This window comes from Urocitellus parryii, chromosome 5, assembly GCF_045843805.1.
Source record: "Urocitellus parryii isolate mUroPar1 chromosome 5, mUroPar1.hap1, whole genome shotgun sequence".
Lineage (NCBI taxonomy): Eukaryota > Metazoa > Chordata > Mammalia > Rodentia > Sciuridae > Urocitellus > Urocitellus parryii.
The window spans coordinates 115,899,059-115,913,249 of NC_135535.1; the positions used below are offsets into that span (position 1 = coordinate 115,899,059).

General features: G+C 44.2%; 1 protein-coding gene across 24 annotated transcripts in view; it reads right to left on the reverse strand.

The window, feature by feature from the left end:
- Cacna1c (calcium voltage-gated channel subunit alpha1 C) overlaps positions 1 to 14,191 on the reverse strand; it is a 697,711-nt gene that overhangs the window by 189,996 nt on the left and 493,524 nt on the right. For 19 of the 24 annotated variants that reach the window (XM_077798913.1, XM_077798915.1, XM_077798909.1 and 16 more), the window contains exon 1: positions 4,449 to 4,587. In XM_077798913.1, the coding sequence (XP_077655039.1) occupies positions 4,449 to 4,572 (124 nt within the window). In that variant the 5' untranslated portion in view covers positions 4,573 to 4,587. Of the gene's footprint in view, positions 1 to 4,448; positions 4,608 to 14,191 lie in introns of those variants that run through there. The other 5 variants (XM_077798896.1, XM_077798895.1, XM_077798894.1 and 2 more) reach the window with 2 other exon arrangements.

Consider the following 14,191-nt stretch of genomic DNA (forward strand, 5'->3'; position numbering starts at 1 on the left):
CTACAATTTTTTTGCATGAATTTTGATACTGTGAAATCTTTATAGAGATTGGGGCAGGAGAGAAACTAAAAAGTGAATCCCAAACCTAAATAATACATTAAAAATAGCAGAGCACCTAAAAAAATTCAGAGTTGAGAGACTGGAAGACCAAGGACCAAACATATCATAAATTCTGTTTGGTTCTCACTCATTCTAGAAATAGCTTTCTAGAATGATGTGTTCAGTCACGTGGTAAAGTGCTGGAATGATATGAGAGATGGGACCAAAAAAAAAAAAAGAGGGTGAAAAAAATAAAGGGAAAACCTGCATCTCTTTTTCCTCTGTTTTGCTTTTTAGTGGCTGGAAGATGCTGTTGATCTTCACATTGTGACGGCTGATCTGACAGCTTTCCCTGTAACCTCCCTTCCCAAAACAGCAGAAATAAGGCAAAAGGGGAGGCTGCCAAAGCGAGCTCCGAGTGTCCTCCAGGAAGGAAAACATGTTTGTGGATTTTTACAGATACATGTTACAAAGAAAATGGCATCGAGGGAGAGTGATCTCATTAATAAAAGAGAAAGGGATGAGACTCAGAAATATTATCATCCACAGGCTCAAGTGCCTCTCCGCTATTTTAAATCTGTCTTGAACAACAATAAAAAAGATTGGAGAACAATTAAGAAGCAATGATGATCCGGTAAAAATAGGAATCTATAAAAAGCACTAAAGGGAACACTCGAAAAATGTGAACACACATAAATCAGCAGGTCCTGCAACATGGCCTCCAGGGTGAGGGGAAAGGAACTCAAATGGGAAACGTGTTGCAAAAGTGGGAACAGGAGTGGGGGAAGGCGGATGCGGACAAAGCAAGTCGAGCTCTATGTTTCAAAACAAATGAAGAAAGGCCAGGTCGTTCTAGAAACTCCAAATTAAATGTGTTTTTTTTTTTTTTTTTTTTTTAATAATGGAGGCGAGGATTAGGAGAGATTTTAGAAATGCAGGCAATACCAACAAGAACTGAAATCCTAGGAGAGCTCCAGTTAAGGGTTCCATGGAGAATTCACCAAAGACAAAAACAATTACTTTTTTAAGGTCCTGACTTTATGGAGTGAATAGAATGAAGGTGATTTCATTGCTAGGTTTTAGCCAACCAATTCCGTTGCCAGTCCCGGGGGTAATTACTGTGCTTGGGAGAGCTATTCAGAGTGACCTGGCTCTGAGAACCATCAGACAGATGGAACAACCAGAAACAAAAGGTATGGGCATATGGTGCTGTATCTGTTGAGGAACCAAGAAGGCGCCTTGCAGATTCCGCAGGGATTAGGGGAAAACTGCCTCTTCTGAGACCATCTCCACTGGGGGCGGACAGGCAGCCAAGAGGCAGAACAGTGGTTCACCTGGATGGCTCCAGATCTCTCTTGTATGGACTTCATAGGAAACATGGCTCAAAGTACAATGCATTCTAAAATCTAGAAGTCCATAAATTTCACAGTCTGTGAAATAATATCAAAGTGTAAAAAGAAGAATTCGATGGAAATTCCATTAAAAATTAGAACAAGGATTCTCATAGAACTTTTGTAAAATCTAAATATACAGAAAATATGGCGACTCAATTGAAAGTCCAAAATAAAAGGTGGAGGTGGGGTGGAAAAGACCCCTGGTTCCAAAGGTTTTCAAAACTCTCCAAAACCCATTCGGATTGGTTTCAAAGATTGTAGGTTTAAGGTCTTCTACTCCATGGCTGTGTTGAGTATGCCCAGATTTGTGTACCATTTTTTTTTCCTCCTCAATGGGATCAGTTGCTGTCTGGGTACACGAGGCCCTAACAGCAGCGGCATCATGTCCTGTTGGGAGCAATGAAGTGGGTCCCTGGAGTATCATCAGATGGCAGGTATGGGAAGGAGGAGGTGGGTGAGATGACTGCAGAGTATATGGAAGAACAGGCTTCTGCAGCTGAGTGCCCTTGACCCCTTTCCCAGCAGGGAGTCTGGCTCCACACAGAGGAGTGAGGTCAGCTTCTGGTGGTGCCCCACGTGGCACTTCTCCTTCGAGTAATTCTCTTGTTGTCATGCACTGGCCCATGTTCGCACAATGGAAGCCCACTTCTCTTCTGAACTTGATAAAACCTACCCACATGAATAATCTGATGAGTCTTATGGTAGGAAGCAGGAAACTTCTCAGGTACTTTCTCTGGTTCTGTTTACTATCAAGAACAATATGATCCTAAATTGGCCAGTCCAATTGGTAAAGCCAGGTCTGTCTTCATCCTAAGACCACAGGAGGCCATTAAGGCTTTCAGCACCTCAGGTGGCCTTTTCAGTGGACCCTGGGGCTGTGTCCTAGGGGAGAGATGCCCATCCTGTGTGTTCTTTGTCTGTAATACCCACCATTTTCTTGTTTTTGCCGCTGGGGCCTGATAACAAAGCCTGATGGCTTCCAACCATTATTCAAGGCTGCTGATTCTAAGAGGCCCTTGCAAGATCCTTGCCACCAGTAGAAAACATGCTTTTGCAATTTTCCCATTAGGATGACAGAAATGATGGGCAGATTTTGGAGCAGCTCTTCTTGGCTTACTGGTGAACAGCCATTTGATGGCATGGCACGGTTACCATCTTGGGCTCTTTGGCAGAATTTCGCCATTCACATATCCCCATTTCATTTGGTGAAAGCCTCACTGCTAGTCACTGCCAAACTGATGAGGAGTCCTTGAGACTCCACATCTCTGTGACTGCCTGAGGAGTCTGGGTCAAATAGATCATTTCAATACAACTGCATAAACTCTAGACATACTTCAATCAGCTCTTAAGGAGGTTGAGAATGGAGCTCTAACAAAGCCACACCATTAATATAAATTTATTGGCTCAGGACTAGCTATAGATTAAGCTGAATAAAAGGAAAAATTAGAATTAAAGGGGAAATATTATTCGTTATGCTTTGTATTTCTCTAAGCAAGGCTGAAAGTCTCAGAATTTTAAATTTAGAGGCAAGAGAGGCAAGAGCTGTCTTTTTTCCAATTTTAAAAATTACATATTTTAAATCATGATAATTTATTTTATACAATGATGACCCAAGGAATTTGGAAATTATCTCAGGAGTGAATAGCCTCCTCTTAAGCAGACTCTCCATTAAAAAAGTACAAGCAATTGAGTGATTATGTGACTGTAGATTTATAGTAGGGTTTTTGTTTGTTTGTTTTAGGGGGGCACTGTGACCATGTGATAATGACCTAGGTCATTGCAAATATCCATCTAATCCATCCAATCAAACCAGGTCATTCATGCCAAGTAACCCATCTTGGATTCTGAATCATGATTTATCCATTTCACTGTTAGTGTATATATGCTATCCAATCTCACTCCCCAATGCAAGAGAGGCAAAATTTAATTTAATGCCTGGGCTGAAAGGGAATGAGAAGCAGCTTAGGTAGAGAGGAAGGAGGTATCCCTTAATAATCCCGACAGATGCCCTCCTCTCTCCACCAAGATGCCAAACACTAAGATGACACATCTTATTGCTTGAAAAAAGACATATCAACTTAGTACTGCTCACGTGACACTTTGGGGTGGAGAATATTTTTTTCAACAAGGTCTTTGTGTTAAACTGCTTTATATGTCTGTTTAAAGCCTTGTTGATTTCTGTTTAAATATTGTTTAAAAGGTCAAGCTGAGATGTTAGAAACTTAAGATAGAAGTTTGTAGCATATCCCATGAGCCAAAGCTTTGGTGCCACTCAGGGAAGTGCTTAATGAACCAGCATTGCTTGTTAAATATATTTGATTTATGGAAGGAACACAAAGAGAGGAGTCTCTGGAAGGAAAGGATTGATAGCCATGAGGTAGAGCTAAACTTCCTCCTTGAGGAATAGAAATTTGGCTGCTGGTAAGGGAGTGTGATTTTATGCCTGCCCTCTCATTCACCCTGGTGTAGGGGCTCAGGGGCTTTTGCCCATAAAAGGAGAAGAAAACATTAATTGCAGAAAAGCCAGGATCAGCCCTAAGAGGGTGAAAAGACCTCAGGGCTGTGATGGGTGGTGTGTTGGCTGAGGGTGGTACTGGCTTCCAAGAAAGGCCTTTGATGAGGAGTCACACTGACATGCAGATGCAGCAGAGACACAGAGGTTAATACTGATTCTTAAGTTATTCAGAATCAGCTTCAAAAGTGAAAAAATTGACCAATGATAAGTTCTTAAGTCTGTGTTTCTCAAATTGAATAGTCATTCGAACATGTGCTGGACAAAGCTTGCATTTGGCTGTTTTAACAGATCTCTTTCAGTGTAAACAGAAATTGAACCTGAGAGGAAAAGAATAAGGAGCACTGCTTCTCTCTTAGCATGCTGGGACATGGGCCTTTGAATGAAGGAACCTCCAGCAGCATGGCTGGACAGGTGACAGCAGTAATTCCAACCACACAGTAAACAGCTGAGAGAAAACCAACAGCCTCTTGGGAACCTGCCACCTGGCACCCTGCTCTTACCTGCTATGCCCTCCTGGTTATAGCACGTCTTATGCATCTTCCCCATGAAGAGCTCCAGGCCGATGATGGCGTAGATGATGATGACAAACAGCACGAGCAGGGCAATGTGCAGCAGGGGCACCATGGCCTTGATGATGGAATTCAGGACCACCTGCAGACCTGTAACGGCAGGATCATCCACTGTGACAACCATGAGTGTGTCGGCCTCCGCTGCCGGAGACTGGTGCTCCCTCAGATGCCACTCAGGCAAGATCTCCTGCAATCTTCTTAGCAGCTTGGAGAGTGGGGTATCATGAGCCCTATTTTTTTTAAGATGAGGAAACAGAGGCTCAAGGTCATATAGTCAATGAGCCACAGAATGGGGATCTAAATCCAGGTTGGCCTGACGCCAAATGTGTCTTAGAAGCACATCCAAATAAAATGACTGGCAGAGGCTGTACCTCCAAGGGGAAGAACACATTATTTTCATCCATAACCATCAAATCTGCTATATCCCATCTTAGAGACAACCTAGCACCTTTCTCTCTCAGAGCAGAGTTCAGTACAGTGAGGACTCACTTTGGCCATGAAGGACTTATTTATCTCTCAAGGTTTCTTCATGATGGGATTACCAGAGCCTATGGGTGACCTATCTGCTATAAACCACAGATCAGCCTGGTTGATAGGTATCTAGGAGGATAGGACTTCCATTGCTGAAAGTGACTCACCACCAGGGTTCATTGGGATGGCGAGACCTCTGAGACAGGGCTGGGGAAACAGCTTGGAAGGTACCTTCTCTGAACTGAGTGAGTTGACAAACCACTCTCCACTAGGATATCCTATCAGGCTGAATTTTTTTAAGATGAGGAAACAGAGGCTCAAGGTCATATAGTCAATGAGCCACAGAATGGGGATCTAAATCCAGGTTGGCCTGACTCCAAATGTGTCTTGGAGGCATGTCCAAATAAAAGGACTGGCAGAGGCTGTACCTCCAAGGGGAAGAACACATTATTTTCATCCATAACTATCAAATCTGCTATATCCCATCTTAGAGACAACCTCGCACCTTTCTCCCTCAGAGGGAGCTAGCAGAACATTATACTTTCCTTTCGAATGACCCACAGAAAGGGACTTCTTGTTTAGAAAGGCATAGAGTTTTAGTTTGGGAGGATAAAAAAAAAAAGTTCTGGAAATGGTTGAAAGTGGTGGTTGCACAACAACGTGAACAGATTTAGTGTCACCGAACCTGTACAATTAAAAATAGTTAAGATGGTAAACTTTGTTATATACTTACTACCATAATTTAAAAAAAAATCTAAAAACTATCCAGAATCCGGGAGAGTGGGAAACACACAAAAAAACCCATGGAACAACGGGGTCTTGTCAGTGTCCTCAAGGTCTGTAGGTTTGTTCTTTGGTCTGGGGGGAAGGAGGACCCCCTTACTTACAGGCTTGATCGTTTGTAGTGCTAATCATTGAAAGGGGGTGCTGCAAGCTTCATTTGCCAATGGTGGGGAGGTGGTTACCAGGAGGTCACCCCAGATTACACCCAAACATAGTCACTCAAGAGCTTTGTGCCCACAGCAAGTGCACCAAATCTTCAAGACCCAGGGAGAAGGGTGGAGAAGGCAGCTTCCCCTTCCTTCCATAGGCCAGTTGTGCAGAAAGTCACCTTGTGGGTCTCCTCTGACACACGTACGAGAGTATGCACACCTCTGAATCCCCAACAGGAGTCACTTTAGTGTCCTTACCTGACTCCCCCACCTCCCCCGTGTTCTCTCATGCCAGCCGTGGAGGTATTACTCCACTTCCCGGGGTCTGGCGATTCCACCCACTGCCCTCTTCACTGGGTAAATCAAGTCTGTGTCACCCTCCCTCTGACCCCGAGGCAGTCACTGGTGCTTTGGGCTCTGGTGGAGTGGTTTTCTCAAGGCTAATTAGAAGAATTCTCCCTAGCTATTAAGCCAAGCTGGGGAGAGGGGAAAAAAATAAAAAGAGAAAAGCTGGAATAATTTTACCTGTGAATTAATGAGAGTGCTTTGCAGCCTCCCATTAGAACAAGATGTTTTCGGATCCAAATGATTCCATTAATTAGCAAGTTGTACACACATTAGTGTTAAAGTATGCGAAGCCTTGAAGAAAGTTGAGCTGCAAAGCAACTTTGAGAGGTGGCTGCTGGGGGTAGAGACTTCTAAAGGCTACTCACAGCAGGGGGAGGGAAACCCCCACATCCTGAAGCCCAGGCCAGGAGGGAAGTGTTTTATCTGGACTTCAGTGCTATTATGGACTGGATTTCGAAGGTCCCCCAAGGCTTGGTCGGCAGTACAGCAATATTCAGAGGTGGGGCCCTTGTGAAGTGATTGGATCACAAGGGGGCTGACCTCATCAGGAGCTGATGGCTTTATTGGGAGGTGGTGGAAACCCTAGGAGATGGAGTTTAGTTGGAGGAAGTGGGTCACTGGGGTGTCCCCTGAAAGGATATATCTTGTCCTTGGCTTCACTGCTTCTCTGCTTCCTGGCTGCCATGAGGTGAGTAGCTTTGCTCCACTACACCTGCCCCCACCATGATGCTGTCCCTCACCAAAAGCCCACAACAATGGAGCCAGCTGACCATGGACTGACACTGAGCAGAAATAAGCCTTGCCCCCTTTTAAGTCATTTATCTCATGCATTTTGTGACAGAAATTGATCAACACACGTGCTAAGCCTGAAAGGGCAAGAAATGGCAGGCAAAGTAGTAGGCAAAGTCGCCATGGGCAAGGAGGTCCCCTTCAGGCTGCAGCCAGAGGCTTTGGTCCAAGGGCCACCTCAGGCTTCTGATATCTTCCTTTGCTCTTAGGATGAAGACCAAGATTCTCTTGTGCCCCATAAGGTCCTATAGGGCCTGGCCCCACCCACCTTTCTACATTCCCAGTCCCTGCTCCTCTCTCTGGGTTCCAGTAAAACAGCATTGATTTTTGCTTTTTTGGTTTTTATTTTTGTTTTAGCTGCAAATATGCTCTACAGTCATCCTGTGTCTCTATAGCCACAGAATGATATTTTAGTTAATGATGGGCCTCCTATACAATGGTGGTCCCAAAGGATTAAAATGGAGCTGAGACATTCCTCTTGCCTAGTGACACTGTGGCTGTCATAACATTGTAGCACAAGCCATTACTCATGTGTCTGTGGCGATTGGAGTCACGTAAAGCTAAAACACATACAATTATGTGCAGTACATGATACCTGATAATGATAAATGGCTACATGTCTGGTTTATGTATGTACTTAACTATACTTTTTATTGTTATTTTAGGGTCTACGCCTATTTATAAAGAAAGTTCACTGTAAATCGTATGCCATGTGATCCTGGCAGCAGCTGAGAGTCTACATCCACTGACCGACCCTTGCCATCTAGGTTTGTGTAAGTGCACTCTAGGACGTTCACATGTAGAAGAAATCACCTAAGGTCACATTTCTCAGAATGCCACCTCCTGGTGAAGTGATGTCAATGTGTACTCCCTGCACAGGGCCACCACGCATGCTGTTCCCTCTGCCTAGGACACCTTGGCCTTTTCCTTCTTCTACATCCTTCAGCTCTCAGTCCAACCACCTCCTTCCCCAGGGATCCTTCCTTAAACTCCCAGACCAGAGAGGTTTCCTTTGTTCTGTGTCTTCTCGGATTCATTTCCGTTTCTTTGGAGCACTCGCCTTGGTTTGAAATGGTATGTTTATTAAAGTGATTTTAAAACATTTATATCTTATCTCTCACATGAGGCTGAGTTTCGTGAAGATGAGGACTCTGCCTGCTCTTCTCATGGTTTTATCACTAAGGTGGCTGGGTGCAGAGCACTCAGTAAATATTTACTGAAGAAGTGACAAAACTTATTCAAATAAATGCTATTGCTACTATGGAGCATGAGTGGGCTTTGCCACAATGAAGTCTGCTTTACAGGCTAGTGTAGAGTGGACAGGTGAGTGTTGAGCCTGCAGAGGAGGACAGAGGCTTTGAGCAGCCCTCAAACAGGCCAAATGGGATTCAAAGCAGCTGTGGGCTTCATTACAGCTATCAGTGACGCCACCGAGTTCCTACACAGTGCTCCGTTCCTTAAGTCTCCATCTGGGTTGGTGGCTACACCAACTACCTGAGCAACAGGCCAGAAAACAAATTCCTCAGATCCCTCCCTCCAGTCAGTTACCAAATTCTGCGAGTTTGATTTTGCACTATCTTTAGACATGCATAAATTATTTTTTACTACATAAATAATGCATGCTAATTATATAGAAATAGAAAATACTTACTAAGGAGAAATTAGAAAACACAGTGGGGAAGAAGCAGTCACTCATTGTCCCACCACTGTGAGCCTTTTGGTATATACTTTGGGCCCATGACTCCCCCCCCCCCCGCCCGTATCCTCTTGGTGCTTGTCATTCAGTTAAACAGCCTCCATACTTTTAGTTTGCCCTGTCTTCATGCTGGAGTTAGAGTGCTTTTCCTAAAATACACCATTTGGAAAGTGTCACTTTTGAAAGTGTTCCAGTGATTCCTCATCGCCTACAGGTCAAGCTCACCTCCTTCTTCCCAGGTTTGGTCTCCTACCAGTCCCAGTTTCCACCTTACACTCCAGCAATGCACTCGACCATCTGGAGGTCTCTGGCTTCCAGCCTCTGTACCTTGGTGCATGCTGTCCTGCCTGCCTGGAATGCTGTGCCCTGCCTGTCTGAGAGCTCCTTGAGTCTTGTCGTGTCTCCTCATCTCTGATCTCAGGCACACAGCAGGGACCCAATGCACATGAAGCTAAGTCACAACAGTAAACACGGATGCTTTTGGAAGACAGAAACCACAATGATGAAGGAGTCGCAGGCCATGTCATTCAAGGATCATTAGAAGAAACTGAAGGTGTTTTGTTAGGAAAAGGTTGAGACTCATGGAAAGGAAGAGGATATCAGCAGGGAGGGTGTTGCCAATAAAATTTTCATATGATTTTAAACTGCTTTTTTGAGAAAGGGGTAGTTTCACTGATTTCTCTACAAGCACAGAAACGGAACTAGAATCAACTAGAAACTATCCAGGAATGATTTAAATCAACACTAATAAATGCCGTCCAAGAAACAAACCTACCTGAAGGAAGCCTGAGATAGTGGGTTCCTCACCTTCAGGGGTATTCGTACACTGACTGGAGAGCTCCTGGGGAAGGGCCATGGTGGGGATTCAGTGGGTAGAGGATGGCTACGGGACAGTGAAGTCCTATAACCTTGTTAGTTTTTGTGTTCTGAAGACTCACCATGGGCAGGTGCAGTTCTTGATGCTCTACTTAGATTGCTCCATTTCCTCTTGGCAACAACTGTATGGTGTAGGTGCTGTTATTAACCACAGTTGAAAGGTGAGAAAAATGAGTCCCTAGAGAAGAAATGACCTGCCCACAGGTCACAGTTCATAAAGTGGTGGCATGGGCCTCGGTGCCAAGTGACCTGGCTCTGGAGCCTGTAGGCTTCACTTCTGTGCTACCTCCCTGTGCCCCTGCAGTATCTCTGTCCATAAAGCAGTAACGCGTGCTTCTGGCATCTGCTGGGAAGATGAGGGAGAGTAGTGTGAAGTCCCTGCTTTCCAGAGAGCCCAGAAGTTTCCAAGCCTGGTCCAGAAAGGATTCCTAGATTCTGCTTGCCTTCTCCTGGGATGGCAGAAGCCAGGCTGTTGCATGAAAGCATGGAGCCAAAAATCCCTTCTTTCCATTCCTTCTTAAGAGTTTGGCTCTCAGGGACTGGATGTTTACTAGCTTCTTCTCAGGACTGGCTCACAGCCTTCTCAGAAATAGCTCCCCAGCTCATATTCTAATTTGAAAATCACAGTGACACTTCTCAACCAAGGTGTTCTTCCCAGATAGCCCATGCTCATGGCTGATAAGCAATTGCTGAGCCCTTCTTTTGGACTGGCTGCGCATGCTGGTGGAAGAACATGGGCCCTAGGTAACTTGGTGCAGCAACTGCTATAAAATGCCCCTGAACACAAGATCATCATTGGACCACGTGTAGGATTAGTCTATTTTCCTAGCCCTAAATTAGGATCTAAGATCTGACAAATATATGTGTACTCATGGGGACAACAGGATAGAATACTTAATATGAAAATCATTACTGGAAAAATTAACACATACAGATATGCACAAGATCAAACAACATATGATCTAGAAATCCAATGTTTAATATGCAGTTCATGTCAAGTGACCTATTCTCTGTGCATAGAAAGAGTCCCCAAATACCTGGCTGCAAGGAAGACTTTTCAGAGAGACAGGGCTTTGGAAAATGACACCATTAAATGCTGGGATTAGGAAGAGGACAGTGATGGATTTAGCTAGCATAAATGTCTTTTCTTTGTCTTCCTCTTATGTAACAATGAAGCTCTGGATAGAGAGATGCCTGCATTCTCTCTGGGATCCAACATGAAAATTCCACATTAGGAAAGGTTGAGATTATCTGCATATATACGTCATCCTATCTTTCCTTAAGAGATCAAGAGAAACCATCAACTATAAAAGATAAAACTGAAACCTTTCATTAAAGTGGTGCTGAGGTTAGCCTGCAGATGTTCAGGTTGGCTAGAGTTGGTGCCTCCACAACCTGCTATAGACTCTAACAGTCTGTACAGTCCACTGATGCATACAAGGCTGAGGACAGATCACATGCTCTTTTGTTTTGTAATAGAGAATCTATTACTAAGCCTTGACTTGGTGATAAATTGTTCTGCTCAAGGCTCCCGGGGCCATATCAAGAAGTTTGAAAATGACTTTAAAAGCAAGAGTCGAGAAAAGAGGAAAAACGAAAACAAACAGGAGCTGAGAGGTAATGTGCACAGGTGCCACTTGCTCCAGAACCAGATGCAAGAGCTGGCTTACATGTCCTTTCCATGTAAACTCTACACCCTCACTTAAAATTCGTATTTCAAGTCACCCTGAGATCAAATGGGAGGGGGGGAAAGGGAGAAATAATGGAAGACCCCCACATTAAAGATCTCTGCTAATGTTGCTTGAATTCATTGTTTGGACTCCAGGTTGACTCATGACTTTTTTGTTTGGTGGTAAGAATGAATATTTCCTATCCCTAACTATTCAGACTTGATAGTTCCAGCCCAGCCTTAGGAAACCAAATTTTCAAGGAGGCTTGGTGATGGAATCCACAGGAAACAATGCTGAGAATTACTAAACTAAGAAAGAGAGATCTGGTATTTAGAGTGGTGGTAGGTACAAGTTTTCTCATGGATAGACTCAATGCTGGTCAGAAGAGGAAGAAGACTTTGGGATCACCATCAATGCCATAATTTTCACTCATACAAAGAGTATTTACTGAGCTACATTCTATGGGCCACCCAGAGTGCTAGGGACAGGGGACACTGGTGAATAGGAGACTCATGGCCCTTCCCCTCATAGAGCTCACAATTGAAGCCAAACATTAATTGAATAATCACACAATCAATCTATAATTACAAACGGTGTAGGAGTCTTGAAAGAACAGAATAGGGTATCATGAAGGTTTTCCTTTTGCAGAGTGGTAGAGGAAGTCTCTTTCAGGAAGTGAAACTTTAACAGAAGGATAAATGAAGAAGAGGTCAGGTAAATGCAGGTGGATGGGTCCCTGCATAGGTGCCTGGGAATCCCAGATGAGCAAGGCTACCTGGATGGCTGGGGAAGGCATCACTCAGCCTTGTGTCTCTGCTCTTAAAGGGAATTACTGGGTGGAGACTTGGAAGAGCAGGTCAGTGTTTCTTTTTGAAGTCAGAGGAAACAGAAATCACTTGCACTTTCAGGGAACCAACTCAGGAAGCACATGACAAAGGTCCCCCCAACAACATCCTCATTTGTAAAATAGAGGAAGTAATTCCTGTCTTGGGCCACAGAGGGAGAATAGGAAGGAAAACAGTGAGGCTAAAAGTCCGCCACTTCTCTGCTGGCGTTTTTAGGGCAACCTTTACCGTAAGCTTCCGGCAAACTAAATCCAACTAAAGACAGCCTTGTGGCACCATGTAGATATACCCAGTACAGAAAGCCCAAGTAAAAAGAAATGTCCAGTGAACCCTGAAGGCAGAGAACATTCTTCTAAATGTGGTAACCCTATCAAGACGCAGTCAGGGGTGTCCAGGGAAGCGGCTAACTCAGGACCCTTCTGTGGCTCAGGGCCAGCATGATGATGACACATCCCCGTGACTAGGACTGGAGGATGAGCCAGGACCTGTCCTCCTCTAGGGTTTCCCTGGACTTTTAGAAAACATCTCCTTGATATAATAAGTGGCTATCAGACCCTCAGAGAATGGAACAGAAAACCATACTCTTTAATCAGAGTTCTGATTAGCTGAATGATGACTGGTGAGAGGCTGGCCCCACCAAAGCAAGTTATGCCTTCCATATTTTCCAACAAAATTTTAACCAAATTCAAACAAAATGAGAGTCACTAGGTGGTGAGCAAATTCTTATGTGTCCTTAAGCTCAGTGTTGTGTGTCATCCAGAAGGAACAGACCTTCCTTCAAACAGAGGCTCAGGTAAAGGGTGCTGTCTTTACCATGTCCATCAAACCCACACTGTCCCTGGACCTTAGTCACCTTGGACTTGGGCTCTAGACTTCCAGGAAGTGTAGGTAAAACACCAACCTCTCCCAGAAGAGGAGTCTCAAATAAGACTTTCCATCATCAGTTGCATCCTTTCTCAGAAAATACTACTGGAGGAGAACTCTCTTCCTTAATGGAAAAAAACAGGTAGCTCTGCACTGCAGAAACTCTTCCCTAGTGTCAGTGTTGCCTTTCTCCAGGTATCCATGGACAGCTCTGCTGTCCCCACCTGTGAGCCCAATGAGCACCTCTGAAGCACCCTGCCAATTGCTCTGAGAGGTGAGAGAGAAAGGGCAGAGCAGTAGTTAAAGAAGGAGACCCCTGAAGCCAAATGACCCCATTGTATATCATTGAGTCCCAGCTCTACACTTTTCGGCCATGTGTCCTTGGACAAGTTAATTGTCCTCATTTAACATGGGGACGATAACAGTACCTGCTGCATAAAATTGCTATGAGATTTCCACATGTTCATTCATATAAAGTCTGACCCACAGTAAATTACATGTAGGTGGTGATGGCTATTATTGTCACAAGTATGTCCAGAATCTCAGTTGGAACACTTAAGGTGAATATGCACACTGGTCACCCAGGATCTTGTTAAAATGAAGACTGATTCAATTCATCTGGGGCAGGATGTGAGTCTGTATTTCTAACCAGGTCCCAGATGATACAATGCTGCTGATCCACCCACCACTTTGAGAAGCAAGACCCCCAGAGAACCTAGTCAACCTTGCTTGGATCCCAGCCACTCTTAAGCAGTTACTGGATTTTCATGGTCATGGTATGATCCTGCTCATGTCACTCGGGTATTTCTAATCAGTAAAGAATGTGAGGCCAAAGTTGGATGCAGAAAAATGCCACATGCTAACTGTCACGACTGTACTATAGGGTTATTTTCCAATTTATTTATTTATGTATTAATTTTTATGAACGTATGATCATTGCAGAGGACAAGGCAGGGAGACATATACCTATGCTGCACCACCAGCGAGCATAAGTGATGTATACTGGTGCTGCTCCTTCCAGCAGCAATAAAAGCTATTCAACAGAGTTATGGAGGAGACTGACAACAGGGACCCAATGCTGCAGCTAGCTTTATAGGTAAGAGAAGCTAAGCATGAATTTTCTCTTCGACAGTGTGGCCTCCATCATTACCACACTTACCAAGCTTGCATCCTCAAGGTTACT